Source organism: Dendrobates tinctorius, unplaced genomic scaffold (assembly GCF_039654945.1).
Source record: "Dendrobates tinctorius isolate UK_male_01 unplaced genomic scaffold, ASM3965494v1 ptg000021l, whole genome shotgun sequence".
Lineage (NCBI taxonomy): Eukaryota > Metazoa > Chordata > Amphibia > Anura > Dendrobatidae > Dendrobates > Dendrobates tinctorius.
Genome location: NW_027361689.1, coordinates 17,288,993 through 17,305,149, shown reverse-complemented (window position 1 = coordinate 17,305,149; position 16,157 = coordinate 17,288,993). Strand labels below are relative to the sequence as shown.

Sequence of the window (16,157 nt, the reverse complement as noted above, 5' to 3'; positions counted from 1 at the left end):
GTAAGTGATACATCGCTGAAATCAGGGTCTCTGCCCCTACATTATGCTGCTCAGATGACATAGCAAAAATCTGGTGACAGATTCCTGATTTTTGTCCCAATGTCGCTCACTTGCCCAAACAATGAACGGTGCAGCATGCTGGGACTTTTATTTTTTTTGGCCAGATATCACAAGACAACACCACCACCCAGAAATGTTATCATCCCTATCAGTATTTCCTCCCAGTGGGGGTAGAGTCAGATCAGCCTGATACGAGACTAATAACAGGTCTTGGAGAAGAGGAAAAGGGCAAGAAAACAGCGCACAATGGAGAAGGCAGCTTCCCCCCTAAGTTCACAATGTTCTGTCCGGCGGTGACGTCACGATCCATTCTAGAACACTAACAAACCACGCCCACATCGAACAAGTCAGCCGGCGCCAGCCAATCAGATTCCCCCAGCTCGCCTTGCCGGAGGAAGGCTGTGGGACGGAGGCTGAGGCGGCTGCGCTACCCGGCCGACGCTGATTGGCTATATTAATGATGGAATCCTAGGAGCGACCAATGGGCGGCGGACACGGCGGAAGGTGAGAGTGCAGCCCCGGACTACAGAGGCGAAGTCAGTCAGAGGCTCCACACACCGGGACCCGGCGAGAGCATGGCCAGGATGCTGCTGGGTGAGTCTGCTGCTGGGTGAGCGGCAGCTTGTGTGTGTGTGCAGCCATTGTTCTCAGGGGTGGTTTCTATAGTGACGGCCCCAGAGCCGCTGCTCCCTGCGCGCAGCCTCCTCTCTAGGGGAAACCTCTCATAGGCTGCGCACCCACTAACTGCAGCGACTGGTGGCCGCCATGGTAACCAACGTCTGGGGGTAAAATGGCCAATCCCGTTCATAGTGGCCGCTCAGGCTGTGTGCACACGCTGCGGATCTGCAGCAGTTCTGCAGACAGTGTACAGTAGCATGTTATCCTATGGGATTTACAATCTTCTGTGCACATGCTGCGGATTTTTAACTGCGGAAAAGCTGCGGTTTTGAATCCACAGAAATAAATGACATGTCACTTCTTTTCTGCGGATTCTGCTGCGGTTTACCATCTCCTCCATTGTAGAGGTGATAAACTGCAGGGAAAAACTGCAGATACCAATCCGCAGCGTGTGCACATAGCCTCAGAGTGAGAATTGTGCCCGTCCGTGAGCCATGTATGTCTGCATGAGGATGCAGTGAGGACAGCAGCCGTGTAAGCCATCCATTCTGCGTGGACATAGGGCAAACGGGTCTGGTACTGGCGCGGAGGCACGGTCGGGTCCGGTACTGGCGCGGAGGCACGGTCGGGTCCGGTACTGGCGCGGTCGGGTCCGGTACTGGCGCGGAGGCACAGTCGGGTCCGGTACTGGCGCAGTCGGGTCCGGTACTGGCGCGGAGGCACGGTCGGGTCCGGTACTGGCGCGGAGGCACAGTCGGGTCCGGTACTGGTGCGGACGGGTCCATTAAAGATTGGGTCCATTCGTCGCCCACTTTTAAAACTGACAGTAATAGATCCGGTGTTGTGAGCGTGCCAGAGTCCCACTGTGGATCTGCCGTTCCTCACACTTCAGAAATAAAAGTAGTTTTTGGCGCAAATCTTGTAATGAAATCCGTGTCACGTGCGGTCTGGACGGATCCGATCTCATCTACAGGTGTAACCACATCCTACACAAAAGCTGCACCCAATCCAGTGTTTGGGGTTTTTCTTTTTTTGCTTTTTTCGGATGTAATTTTCGCCATTCTGCAGTTGTGCATCGCCTGTGGGGAGATCTGCAGATTAATGATCCGCGCTGTAGACCGATGGGCACAGTCGTCTTGTGCTGCGTCTGGATGATGCTTGGTAAAGTCTCTTTTGCTTCTGCTGTGAGGACACTTTCACATTGCGTTTAGTGACCCTGTCGGGGTACATGTCGGACTCCCGGCACCACAGGGTCTGGACTAGGCGCCAACAGGGCCATTGTCTGTAATGGTGACGGCAGAGCAAGCGTGCATTATTCTTCGGAGCGTCTGCCTGCTGGAAGCACTCAGATGTAATAGCCTGCGTCTGACAGTCGCCTCCTGTAGGCGTACACTCCTGAATATGATGGACGTTCGCTCTGCCGTTTGTCAGGTGATCAGATCGTTCACACCTGGAATAAAAATCGTCATCGGTAGCACGCGGCGTGTGTAAACCGGATATGTGCTGCCAAGAACGTGATGTCCTGTGAACGGCCATTGCCCCCTATGTGAGTGACCAGCAGTCTGCTTGTGTTTAGCGGCTTGGTGGTCATTGTACGGGGGAGACGCCGTGATCACGACTTGGGCATTTGCTTTGCTCTTATGACTATAACCTAGATGCCCGCAGCGTGGCAATCCGCAGAACATGCCCGGTGTGACGCCTCCGAGTGCTGCAGACGTCTTGGCCCAGCCGACCTGTAGATGGATTTTTCTCTCCTGTGAGTCTGATCTTTCCATACATTACATTTTTTTCTATATTAATGAGCTGATCTTTTCTTCCAGGCGCAGTCGTTTGCTCGCTGTTTGTGGCAGCGCGGTGCATGTACTCGGCCAGCGATGACGTCGTAACGTTGACGCCGTCCAATTTCCAGAGAGAAGTGGTCCAGAGCGACAGTCTGTGGCTGGTGGAGTTCTATGCTCCCTGGTGGGTATGATTGTCCGGGGGCATAATGCTGGGGTCTCCAGCTCCTGTGGATTACAACCCTCTGCGTGCTGGGAGTTGTAGTTCCACAACAGCTGGTTGGAATACGTGTATGTTGGTATCCATCATCCAGACAAGCTAGTGAAGCAGAGACGACCTGCACCTCTCCATGACGGCCGTCTCCGGCTGGGGCGCTGGTCACTTGGCCACACGTCCAGTAGTTCGCTGCTTGCTCAGTCTTCCTTGGGGTGATCGTCACTGATCATTTATCGGACCTGTAGCCAAACAGGACATCGGTCATGTGTATATTGTGGCGGTAACGTCCTGATCAAATCCTTATCCACAGGAGATCTGGAGAGGGAAACTTTATTTTTAAAGGCTATCTCAGCTGACGTCTCTATCGCCTATCCTAGCAGGGTACATGCCAGGCTGTCGGTCCATTAACCTCCATTTTCAGTTTTTGGGCCCTGCGAGCAGTCACTGCCACCTAGCCAACATTTATCACCTATTTGGTGGCTTTAAGGCGGTTTTCCTGTTTCATTTTTTTTCTTTTTTTACATACTGTGCCTTACTCGCCCTCTCTCGGTCCAGCGCTGAGTGTTCGCCACTGCTCCCTGTGTCGGTTATTGTCTGCAATGCTGACATCATATTGACAGCGCTGCAGCCAATCATTTGTTTCTGGGGCTCGTGCCATTAACTCAGGCAAAGACCCTTTCGCTGATTAGCTGCAGCGCTGTCAGTATAAAGTCAGTGTTGCAGACAATCCCAGATAGTGGGAGAGACACTGGAGACTCAGCGCTGGCCCCGGAAACCGTAAGGAATGTCTGAAACCAGAAAACCCCTTTAAGAAACTAGATCAGTAGAATAACTTCATATGGAATGGTGACATGTTGGGGTTTCTTTTGCCAGGTGCGGCCATTGTCAGAGGCTGACCCCCGACTGGAAGAAAGCTGCGACTGCGTTGAAGGTAAATGCCCGTGTGCAGCCAAGATTGTCACTTCTGGGCCAATAGGCTGCTGCCCCAGACATTTTTTTTTTTTTTTATTTATTTTATACATTCATTTTTTTTTACATCCTATGTAAGAGTGAGGAACAGCACAAAAATTGTAATAACCACAGGATGCTAAATGGCACAAGTTGTTATGCTGGTTGGATTTTTATTATTTTGGTATACATTTTAAATTGACATCAGGTCATATCATTTATCATTAACCCCTTCTTGACTGGAGCTTTTGGTTTTTTGCGCTTTCATTTTTCGCTCCCCTTCTTCCCAGAGCCATAACTTTTTTTTTTTTCTTTCCTGTCAATATGGCCATGTGAGGGCTTATTTTTTGCGGGAAGAGTTGTGCTTTTGAACGACATCATTGGTTTTACCTTATATTGTAACAGCAAACGAGAAAAAAAAATTCCAAGTGTGGTGAAATTGCAAAAAATCATGCAATCCCACACTTGTTTTTTGTTTGGCTTTTTACTAGATTCACTAACTGCTAAAACTGACCTGCCATTACGATTCTCCAGGTCATTACGAGTTCATAGACACCAAACGTGTCTAGGTTCTTTGTTACATAAGTGGTGAAAAAAAAAACTCGAAACTTTGCTTAAAAAAAAAAAAAAAAAATTGCGCCGTTTTCCCATATCCGTAGCGTCTCCATTTTTCGTGATCTCGGGTTGGGTGAGGGCTTATTTTTTGCGTGCTGAACTGACGTTTTAATGACACCATTCAATCTACCTGGAAAGCAGGAGTGAAAAAAAATTCCAAGTGGGTTGAAATTGACAACTCAAACTTTTTTTTTTTTTTGGGGGGGGGGGGTTATTTACCGTGTTCACTACATGGTAAAACTGACCTGTCATTAAAATTCTCTGGGCCAGTACAAGTATGCAGATACCAAACGTGTAGGTTTTTTTTTGTTTGCTTTTGTTAAGTGGTGGGAATTTGTTTAATAAAAAAAAAAAATTGGTTATGTCTCCATTTTCCAAGACTGTAAAAGTTTAATTTTCTGAAGCTCTGCGAGGCCTTATTTATTGCATCCTTAGTTGATGTCTTTACTGACCTCCACTTTGGGGTATATGTGATGTTTTGATCGCCTCTTATCGCTGTCTGTTATGTTGCAGCAGCCAAAAAAAAACTATTCCCCCCCCCCCACACCCCACATCTTTGATGTATTGTATCTTTGACCTAAATTCACATGTAAAGCGCCATGGAATAAATGGCGCTATAAAAATGTATAATAATAATAAATTTGGAGCAAATCCATATTGATCCCTTATATACTGTCATGCATTAATTAATCCGTATACAGTAGTGCTCCAGGTTGCCGGCCTCTTAGCTCATGTCCGATGTCTATTTCAGGGAATAGTGAAGGTGGGAGCTGTGGACTGTGATCAGCACAAGGATTTGGGCGGTCAGTACGAGATTCGAGGGTTTCCAACAATCAAGATATTTGGGGCAAACAAGAATAAGCCTGATGATCATCAAGGTGCGTGTCCAATTGATTAGCTGAGGCTTTTGGTCTCTGGTGCTAAAGGATTTGTTATGTAATCTGAGAGCAGCATGATGTAAAGGCTGAGACCCTTATTTCATCGATGTGTAACTTGCTGGTCTGCATGCTCAGAATGCGGAGTTGTGTATAACCCCGCCCACACCGCTGATTTGTAAGCTTTCTGTCAATATACAGTCAGTGGTGAGGGCGTGTACTTCTGCCCCTGCATGAGGTTGACCAATCATAAGCAGGTGTCATGAATGGGAGAAAAGAACACACCCTCCTCTTCTCAGTGCAGCAGCTGAATTATGTATCATTACAAACATCTCCAGATCTCACCTCGCAGTGCTGTCAGCTCTCGTCCTCCCCCATACTGACTGCTGTGAGAAGAGATTTGGAAGTGTTTGTTATGATACAACTGAGCTGAGTTATATATAATTACGCTAATATATAATAACGCTTCTAAATCTCATATATCGCAGTGCTGTTTGTTCTCATCCCCCCCCCCCCCAAATAGTGACTGCCGTGAGAGGACATCTGGAAGTGTTTATAGTGATACATAAGTCATCTGTATCTCTTGCACACAAAAAAGACACTGCACTCCGTTTTAAGTCAAAATCCTGACACAAACTTCTTGATGAATTGAGTCCTTTAGGCTGTGTGCACACGTAGCGATTTTTAAGCGTTTTTGCCGTGATTTTCGGCGCAAAAACGCTTAAAAATCGTGTACAGAACGCCCCCCATGCATTCCTATGGTATTCCGCACATGCTGTGCTAATGCTGCGCTTTTTTCCGCGGCGGAATCGCATCGCGGAAAAAATGGCAGCATGCTCATTCTTTGTGCGGAATCGCAAAGAATTGCCGCGATTCCGCACCCATAGGAATGCATGAGAATCGCTGACTTCCCGCATGTGGCTATGCCCACCATGCGGGAAGTTAAGCGTCTCATGTGCAGTTGGTACCCACGGTGTGGAGGAGAGGAGACTGTCCTCCAGGCCCTGGGCACCATACCCCTGTAAAAAAAGAATAAAAAATAAAAAATCGGGGTATATTTACCTACCGACGTCCCGCAATGCATTCCCGGCCTAGCGTTCCCAGTAATGCCTTGCGGCAAGGTCCTGTGATGACGTGGTCTCGCGTGACTCCAGCGGTCTCGCGAGATCGCTATAGCAACGCGAGACTACCTCATCACAGGTCTCGCAAGGCATTACTGGGAACGCTGATGGCAGCGCGGGACGCCGGAAGGTAAATATACCCCGATTTTTTTTTTTTTTTTTTTTTTTTTTTTTTTTTTTTTTTTATCATTTTTAACATTCTATCTTTTACTATTGATGCCGCATAGGCGGCCTCAATAGTAAAAACCTGGTCACACTTGTCAAACACTGTTTGACGAGTGTGACCAACCTGTCAATCACTTTCCAAGCGATGCTTCAAATCGCTTGGAAAGTGCTTGAATATCGCACACGAAAATCGCGGTGAAATCGCACGGAAAAAAACGCGCGATTTCTGGGAAGGAGTCCGGTTTTTAGTAAGCGTTTTAAAACGCTACGTGTGCACATAGCCTTATGCTTTTCCTCTGTAAAGTTTCCTGGAAATGTGTGAAAAAAATTGGCAACTGGGCATTACTATGTGATTAGACAGTTTTAGGCAATTGACAAATCAGATCTGACTAGTAACGTGTGTGTATATATAATATGTGTGTGTGTGTGTGTGTGTGTACAGACCAAAAGTTTGGACACACCTTCTCATTCAAAGACTTTTCTTTATTTTCATGACTATGAAAATTGTAGATTCACTCTGAAGGCATCAAAACTATGACTTTACACATGTGGAATTATATAATTAACAAAAAAGTGTGAAACAACTGAAAATATGTCTTATATTCTAGGTTCTTCAAAGTAGCCACCTTTTGCTTTGATTACTGCTTTGCACACTCTTGGCATTCTCTTGATGAGCTTCAAGAGGTAGTGCCCGGAAATGGTTTTCACTTCACAGGTGTGCCCTGTCAGGTTTAATAAGTGGTATTTCTTGCCTTATAAATGGGGTTGGGACCATCAGTTGTGTTGTGCAGAAGTCTGGTGGATACGATAGTCCTACTGAATAGACTGTTAGAATTTGTATTATGGCAAGAAAAAGGCAGCTAAGTAAAGAAAAGCGAGTGGCCATCATTACTTTAAGAAATGAAGGTTAGTCAGTCTGAAAAATTGGGAAAACTTTGAAAGTGTCCCCAAGTGCAGTGGCAAGAACCATCAAGCGCTACAAAGAGACTGGCTCACATGAGGACCGCCCCAGGAAAGGACCAAGAGTCACCTCTGCTGCGGAGGATAAGTTCATCCGAGTCACCAGCCTCAGAAATCGCAGGTTATCAGCAGCTTAGATTAGAGACCAGGTCAATGCCACACAGAGTTCTAGCAGCAGACACATCTCTACAACAACTGTTAAGAGGAGACTTTGTGCAGCAGGCCTTCATGGTAAAATAGCTGCTAGGAAACCACTGCCAAGGACAGGCAACAAGCAGAAGAGACTTGGCTGGGCTAAAGAACACAAGGAATGGACATTAGACCAGTGGAAATCTGTGCTTTGGTCTGATGAGTCCAAATTTGAGATCTTTGGTTCCAACCACCGTGTCTTTGTGCGACGCAGAAAAGGTGAACGGATGGACTCTACATGCCTGGTTCCCACGGAGAAGCATGGAGGAGGAGGTGTGATGGTGTGGGGGTGCTTTGCTGGTGACACTGTTGGGGATTTATTCAAAATTGAAGGCATACTGAACCAGCATGGCTACCACAGCATCTTGCAGCGGCATGCTATTCCATCCGGTGTGCGTTTAGTTGGACCATCGATTATTTTTCAACAGGACAATGACCCCAAACACACCTCCAGGCTGTGTAAGGGCTATTTGACCAAGAAGGAGAGTGATGGGGTGCTACGCCAGATGACCTGGCCTCCACAGTCACCAGACCTGAACCCAATCGAGATTTGGGGTGAGCTGGACCGCAGAGTGAAGGCAAAAGGGCTAACAAGTGCTAAGCATCTCTGGGAACTCCTTCAAGACTGTTGGAAGACCATTTCTGGTGACTACCTCTTGAAGCTCATCAAGAGAATGCCAAGAGTGTGCAAAGCAGTAATCAAAGCAAAAGGTGGCTACTTTGAAGAACCTAGAATATAAGACATACAGTATTTTCAGTTGGTTCACACTTTTTTGTTAATTATATAATTCCACATGTGTTAATCCATAGTTTTGATGCCTTCAGAGTGAATCTACAATTTTCATAGTCATGAAAATAAAGAAAACTCTTTGAATGAGAAAGTGTGTCCAAACTTTTGGTGTGTATGTGTGTGTGTGTGTGTGTGTATGTATATATATATATATATATATATATATATATATATATATATATAATATACACACACATTTTACTAGTCAGCTCTGATTAGACAGTTTTAGGCAAGCGACAAATTTTTTTTTTTATATATATATATTATATAATTTTTTTTTTTTTTTTTTTTTTATACATTTCTAACCACTGTTTCACTTTACATGGCAGGACAAAATAATTTCTGCATTTGGGGGTTAGCCAGGCTAGCATAAATCTGTTTCCTGCTTTGATAGGTCAACTTTCAACCTTAAATTAAGTTGTCCATTGAATTCAACCTATAACCTAACCTGATGATCCAGAGGAGGGCAAACGCCCCATGAGGCAAAAGCTAATTTCACCCATATTAGGGAAAATATTGGCTCTCCCGCCAGCCCAGCATGAGATGACGCCTTTCCGTGCCGGATGTAGAGATGAGAGGGGCTGCACGACCCCCATAACTGTTGTAGGCATATGACCTGGGACGTCTCTGAAGCTTATAGTAAAGTAACCCTTATTCTGTTCCTGGTTTATTCAGGATCCTCTGTTTTGCTGAATGCATCTTCTCATGTTGTTTTCCAGGAGGAAGAACCAGTGAAGCCATTGTTGATGGTGCATTAAATGCCCTCCGGTCTCTAGTGAAGGATCGGCTGAGCGGCAGAGGAAGTGGTGGCTATGATTCTGGAAAACAGGTAGGTATGGGAGCGCCCCCATGAGTCTGGCTGTTTTACCCCCCTTGTCTTAATGGAAGTGTATGGCTAAACTCCTGCCCCATCTGTGTAACAAAAGAGGCCAAAGACTGAGCCGTTCAGTTCGCTCACACGAGCGTATAACTTGGACGACCGCTATGTGATGTTTTATCAGACCAATGTTATTCTACGGGGCAGTGTCCATTAGTTTTTTTTTTTTCTTCTGATTTGGTATGAGAGGAAAAAAAAAAAAAAAAAAAACACGAGCAAATCGGATGACATGCACCCGTTCAAGACTATGGGTGCTTGGAAATCATCGGACTGCACTCGGATGACTTCTAAGTGTGGTCTAATTTTCCCAGAATTGAGAAGATGGAGAAATCTTGTTCTCCTCCCCGGTGCTACGATTCTCTGTTCTCAGAGACTCTGATCACACTAACGTGACACTCAGACCAAACTCTGATCAGTTTGATCAGAGTCTCATTAATATAATCTCTCAAAGAAAATCCAATCAAATGGACGCTCGTGTGACCCTGGCACTTTACCGAGGAGTGAGTCTGATCATTAAGCAGTTGCAAATCCTAGTGATATCCAATCATTTCTGGAGGTGGGCATTGTGAAAGCCCCTTAATGAACAGTTAGGCAATTACTGCAGACTCTAGACTTGGGAGTAGACACATCAGCATAGAAAGGCTTTTATTTGTTTTGGGGTTTTTTATTCCCCATCTGAAGGTATTGAAAATATAAAGTGCATGTCATTTATTTAAAGTCGATTCTGATGGAGTCTGCGCCAAACCTTTTTTTTTTTTTTTTTTTTTTTTTTTTTTCTCCATACTTGACTGGGGAAAAAAAAATAAATAACTGACCACGATGGTAATGGAAGCTCTGTGCATGAAGATATTTTTCAACACTTCCATCTAAAGCAATTAAATGAGCACTCCGTACAGAACTGATAGAGCTGTACCTGGTGCCAGCCCTAAATATGCAGCTCATCACAGGATCCTTGAGTCCTACTCTGCGCCCTCCAGTCCTTCTCTGGGAAGAATAAAATGTATTCGGTTTATACCTAGCACTCCTTTTTTTTTTTTTAGTTTGGCGTTCATAGGATGGCAGCCTGGCATCTGCTGGGCATGGTGAGGGTGCGGCTCCTGACAGAGATATACAGGTGCTTCACACAAAATTAGAATATCATCAAAAAGTTAATTTATTTCAGTTCTTCAATACTAAAAGTGAAACTCGTATATTATATAGAGTTATTACAAAGTGATCTATTTAAAGTGTTTATTTCTGTTAATGTTGATGATTATGGCTTACAGCCAATGAAAACCCAAAAGTCATTATCTCAGTAAATTAGAATAATTAACAAAAAACACCTGTAAAGGCTTCCTAAGTGTTTAATAAGGCCCCTTAGACTGTTTCAGTAGGCTCCACAATCATGGGGAAGACTGCTGAGTTGACAGATGTCCAGAAGGCAGTCACTGACACACTTCACAAGGAGGATAAGCCACAAATGCTCATTGCTAAAGAAGCTGGCTGTTCAGAGTGCTGTATCCAAGCATATTAATGGAAAGTTGAGTGGAAGGAAAAAGTGGGGTAGAAAAAGGTGCACAAGCAACCGGGATAACCGCAGCCTTGAAAGGATTAAGAAAAGGCCATTCAAAAAAAAAGATTCACAAGGAGTGGACTGCTGCTGGAGTCATTGCTTCAGGAGCCATCAACACAGATGTATCCAGGCCATGGGCTACACGTGTCGCATTCCTTCTGTCAAGCCACTCATGACCAATACACAACGCCAGAAGCGTCTTACCTAGGCCAAGGAGAAAAACAACTGGACTGTTGCTCAGTGGTTCAAGGTGTTGTTTTCAGATAAAATTAAAGTTAGCATTTCATTTGGAAATCAAGGTCCCAGAGTCTGGAGGAAGAGTGAAGAGGCCACAATCCAAGCTGCTTGAGGTCTAGTGTGAAGTCTCCACAATCGGTGATGGTTTGGGGAGCCATGTCATCTGCTGGTGTAGGTCCACTGTGTTTTATCAAGACCAAAGTCAGCACAGCCGACTACCAGGAAATTTTAGAGCAATTCATGCTTCCCTCTGCCAACAAGCTTTTTGGAGATGAAAATTTCCTTCTCCAGCAGGAATTGGCACCTGCCCACACTGCCAAAAGTACCAGTACCTGGTTTACAAACAACAGTATCGCTGTGCTTGATTGGCCAGCAAACTCGCCTGCTTTAACCCCATAGAGAATCTATGGGGTATTGTCAAGAGGAAGATGAGAGACACCAGACCCAACAATGCAGACGAGCTGAAGGCTGCTATCAAAGCAACCTGGGCTTCCATAATACCTCAGCAGTGCCACAGACTGATCGCCTCCATGCCACGCCACATTGATGCAGGAATTGATGCCAAAGGAGCCCCACCAAGTGTTGAGTGCATTTACTGAACATACATGTCAGTAGGCCAACATTTCGGATTTTAACATCATTATTCAAGCTGGTGTTATAAAGTATTCTCTAATTTACTGAGAAAATGACTTTTGGATTTTCATTGGCTGGAAGCCATAATCATCAACATTAACAGAAATAAACACGTGAAATAGATCACTCGGTAATGACTCTATATAATGAGTTTCATTTTTTGTATTGAAGAACTGAAATAAATTGACGTTCTAATGGTATTCTAATTTTGTGAGAAGCACGTGTGTATATATAATCTCATATACTCGATGTACCATTACATTCTGTGAAGAAAAAGGGTTAACTGACTAAAACGATCTAGTCAAATGTATATTATACCTCTAGGTTATATGTGAGCAAATACATTTTAGACACTTCTCTGATGTTACATGATCATTGGACGGATGAATATAAATGAAGACTTTAAATGGTGGCCTCTCTATGGGACCATCGGCTTCAATTAACAAGCAGAGTAAGGGATCGTACAGCTGACCATGAACCTCAGTCCAAGCACAGACTCATGGGTCTCACATATGCCTAGAGGCTGTCTCATTCGGGTTGGGAGACCTGCAGACTGTCCATGCATTGGGGTACGAGTTTCACGGATGTCTACATGAGCCCAAATGCAAAACCAATAGATGGCACTGCCCTACCTACTGTATAGCTGTGCTGCAGTCTGTTCAGGCTTTAATTCTGAGTTCGTGCCACACTCCACAAAAGCAACAGGAAAACGCAACTTTGCAAAATTTATTCTGATATTGCAAGTAGTAATAATTTAAAGGGATATTCCATTGGGAGCTCGTGACTATTATTAGCCTTAAATGCCATCACGGACTAGCGTGCTCAGCTACAATGTCACCCAACTCTATTAATAAGGCTAGAGATAGTTGCATTCTTCACACAGTCCCCAGACCGCAACGGTGCAATACATGAACGAAGGAGCCTCTGGTCTTTGCTTTCTGGGGGGGGGGGGGGGGGCGCCGTATTCCATTCTTTGCTTTGAATTTTACAGGAAAGCACATAACTTTTTTTTTTTTTTTTTAACGAGCTCTTCTTTGGATTGTCACTATTTCATGTCGATCATCTTCCATTGTAATTTTTGAAAAATTAGTTCTGCTGTTCCTTCCTTAGTTCATTACCATGTACAGATATCCTGCCAGCTCTGAAGTTAAAGATCATTAACTCTAGAAATTAATGTAAATGGAACACAGGCGCAAGTATTCGCCAGACTGCAGGGATTTTTGCTCCTTAAATAGCCTTGTAAAAAGTTGCGTTTAATGTAATCCTACAGGTTTGTTTTTTACCTTCATCGTAAATAGATATATTACTGTCCTCAGCACACACACAGTACAGACCAAAAGTTTGGACACACCTTCTCATTCAAAGTTTTCTCTATTTTCATGACTGAAAATTATAGATTCACTCTGAAGGCATCAAAACTATGAATTTACACATGTGGAATTATATAATTAACAAAAAAGTGTGAAACAACTGAAAATATGTCTTATATTCTAGGTTCTTCAAAGTAGCCACCTTTTGCTTTGATTACTGCTTTGCACACTCTTGGCATTCTCTTGATGAGCTTCAAGAGGTAGTCACCGGAAATGGTTTTCACTTCACAGGTGTGCCTTGTCAGGTTTCATAAGTGGGATTTCTTGCCTTATAAATGGGGTGGGACCATCAGTTGTGTTGTGCAGAAGTCTGGTGGATATACAGCTGATAGTCCTACTGAATAGACTGTTAGCTGCTTTTTTCTTGCCATAATACAAATTCTAAGTAAAGAAAAATGAGTGGCCATCATTACTTTAAGAAATGAAGGTTAGTCAGTCCGAAAAATTGGGAAAACTTTGAAAGTGTCCCCAAGTGCAGTGGCAAAAACCATCAAGCGCTACAAAGAGACTGGCTCACATGAGGACCGCCCCAGGAAAGGAAGACCAAGAGTCACCTCTGCTGCGGAGGATAAGTTCATCCGAGTCACCAGCCTTAGAAATCGCAGGTTAACAGCAGCTCAGATTAGAGACCAGGTCAATGCCACACAGAGTTCTAGCAGCAGACACATCTCTACAACAACTGTTAAGAGGACACTTTGTGCAGCAGGCCTTCATGGTAAAATAGCTGCTAGGAAACCACTGCTAAGGACAGGCAACAAGCAGAAGAGACTTGTTTGGGCTAAAGAACACAAGGAATGGACATTAGACCAGTGGAAATCTGTGCTTTCGTCTGATGAGTCCAAATTTGAGATCTTTGGTTCCAACCACTGTGTCTTTGTGCGACGCAGAAAAGGTGAACAGATGGACTCTACATGCCTGGTTCCCACCGTGAAGCATGGAGGAGGAGGTGTGATGGTGTGGGGGTGCTTTGCTGGTGACACTGTTGGGGATTTATTCAAAATTGAAGGCATACTGAACCAGCATGGCTACCACAGCATCTTGCAGCGGCATGCTATTCCATCCGGCGTGGGTTTAGTTGGACCATCATTTATTTTTCAACAGGACAATGACCCCAAACACACCTCCAGGCTGTGTAAGGGCTATTTGACCAAGTAGGAGAGTGATTGGGTGCTACACCAGATGACCTGGCCTCCACAGTCACCAGACCTGAACCCAATTGAGATGGTTTGGGGTGAGCTGGACCGCAGAGTGAAGGCAAAAGGGCCAACAAGTGCTAAGCATCTCTGGGAACTCCTTCAAGACTGTTGGAAGATCATTTCTGGTGACTACCTCTTGAAGCTCATCAAGAGAATGCCAAGAGTGTGCAAAGCTACTTTGAAGAACCTAGAATATAAGACATATTTTCAGTTGTTTCACACTTTTTTGTTAATTATATAATTCCACATGTGTAAATTCATAGTTTTGATGTCTTTAGAGTGAATCTACAATTTTCATAGTCATGAAAATAAAGAAAACTCTGAATGAGAAGGTGTGTCCAAACTTTTGGTCTGTACTGTACACCCCATTTGAATACTGATATTTCATCAATATCTCACTTAACGTGAGAAAAACTTTTACAAAATTTTTACACTACTGATTTCACAGAACTTTTTTTTTTTTTTTTCTACCTATAACATGAATAAAAAATATAATCGCTCAGCTAGTATTACCATCACTGTCATTACCATCCTAGTCATTAAAAGCTCCTAAGTGATGAAATTGCAAGTACTTTACCACTGAAGTTTTCTACAGAGGCAAGCCAAAAACTCCCATCACAGGTAATGATGATGCTTGCACAGCTCCTGTTAAATGGATGCGGATCCCTGACTGTACATTTATAATATACCGTAGCAGCTTATATAGGAAGATGAAAGCTAATCAGTGTCCTCCTAGTAGACAGAGATGGTACTGACTTTCTCATTGTGTAATGATGCACTCTGGGATTGACTGAAGAGGCTAGAGGGATAAAATGCAAGGGTAAAACTAGGTACCAAGATGAAGTGAAAAAAACGGTAGTTTGAACTACACGGCAGTATGTATTTACAAGAAGTTTATCGTGTGACAGATATTCAGGAGTACTTCTCTAATTTCCTCCTGATCTTTGTGATTTGTGGCTGATAGGAGAGGCCTAGCACTTAGCATGGAGGGCTTGGGGAGTGCACCTGTGGCCCTAAGTAGCCTTACAGCCAGGAACAGGTCTGATTTGAAGTTAGTGACAAACTTTAGGGCCGACATGATTAATATTTTTGGACCTGAGTAGAGAAATAAAAACATTATTTTGAGATACGGTAGACATAAAGGAGCTTCTTTTTTTTTTTTTTTTTTAGCAGATTTTCTTTAATGTCTGCTACTGCTATATGACTGTAAACTATAAATAAGAGAATACAAAGCTTCCTATAGACACACAAACTATTCTGCCTCCATGTCCCAATCTACATTCCCTCCATGGCCAAAATTGGAACGGAGTTCTTAGGGAGAAAAGTAGGAAAATGTAATCCTTTGTAATCAGAAGCAAAATCTTTTGGTGACCACACTGATGTTATTGAGGCAACTCCTAATAAGACGAGAGGCTCTAATAGTGAAGACGTCCGCATAGAACTTTTCTTTATGATGGAGTTATCATTGTGTAGGATGAATCCGAAGAGGAACAAGACATGGAGCACCATAAACCGAAGAAGCAACACAAACGGCACCGTGGACCCCAGGGTCGGCAGCAACACTGCCAGCAACATGATCAACGGGGTCGGCAGCAACACTCCCAGCAGCATGATCAACGGGGTCGGCAGCAACACTCCCAGCAGCATGATCAACGGGGTCGGCAGCAACACTCCCAGCACCGTGTTCCCCAGGGTCAGCACCAACACTCCCAGCACCATAATCCCCAGGGTCGGCAGCAACACTGTCAGCGCCATAGTCCCCAGGGTTCACAACCACCACCTCACCCTTCTCAACAACATGGCTTCCAGCACCAGATTGGTCAACTGCCTCGAGTATGAAAAGGTGTAAGATCCAACCTACGATCACGAATCAAACCTTCTGCCTTAAATGATTGGAATCAAAGTCCAGAGCGTTCTTGCCTGTGCACTATATCTTTCAGTTTACTGTTTTCCTTG

The 16,157-nt window shown here is 44.3% G+C and overlaps 1 protein-coding gene across 1 annotated transcript in view; it reads left to right on the top strand.

The window, feature by feature from the left end:
* Positions 1 to 496: 496 nt before the first annotated feature.
* The window catches only part of PDIA6 (protein disulfide isomerase family A member 6), a 31,943-nt gene continuing 16,282 nt past the window's right edge, over positions 497 to 16,157 (top strand). The window contains exons 1-5 of the mRNA XM_073568229.1: positions 497 to 654; positions 2,499 to 2,640; positions 3,547 to 3,604; positions 4,988 to 5,114; positions 9,056 to 9,165. Of these exons, the coding sequence (XP_073424330.1) occupies positions 636 to 654; positions 2,499 to 2,640; positions 3,547 to 3,604; positions 4,988 to 5,114; positions 9,056 to 9,165 (456 nt within the window). The 5' untranslated portion in view covers positions 497 to 635. The remainder of the gene's footprint in view (positions 655 to 2,498; positions 2,641 to 3,546; positions 3,605 to 4,987; positions 5,115 to 9,055; positions 9,166 to 16,157) is intronic.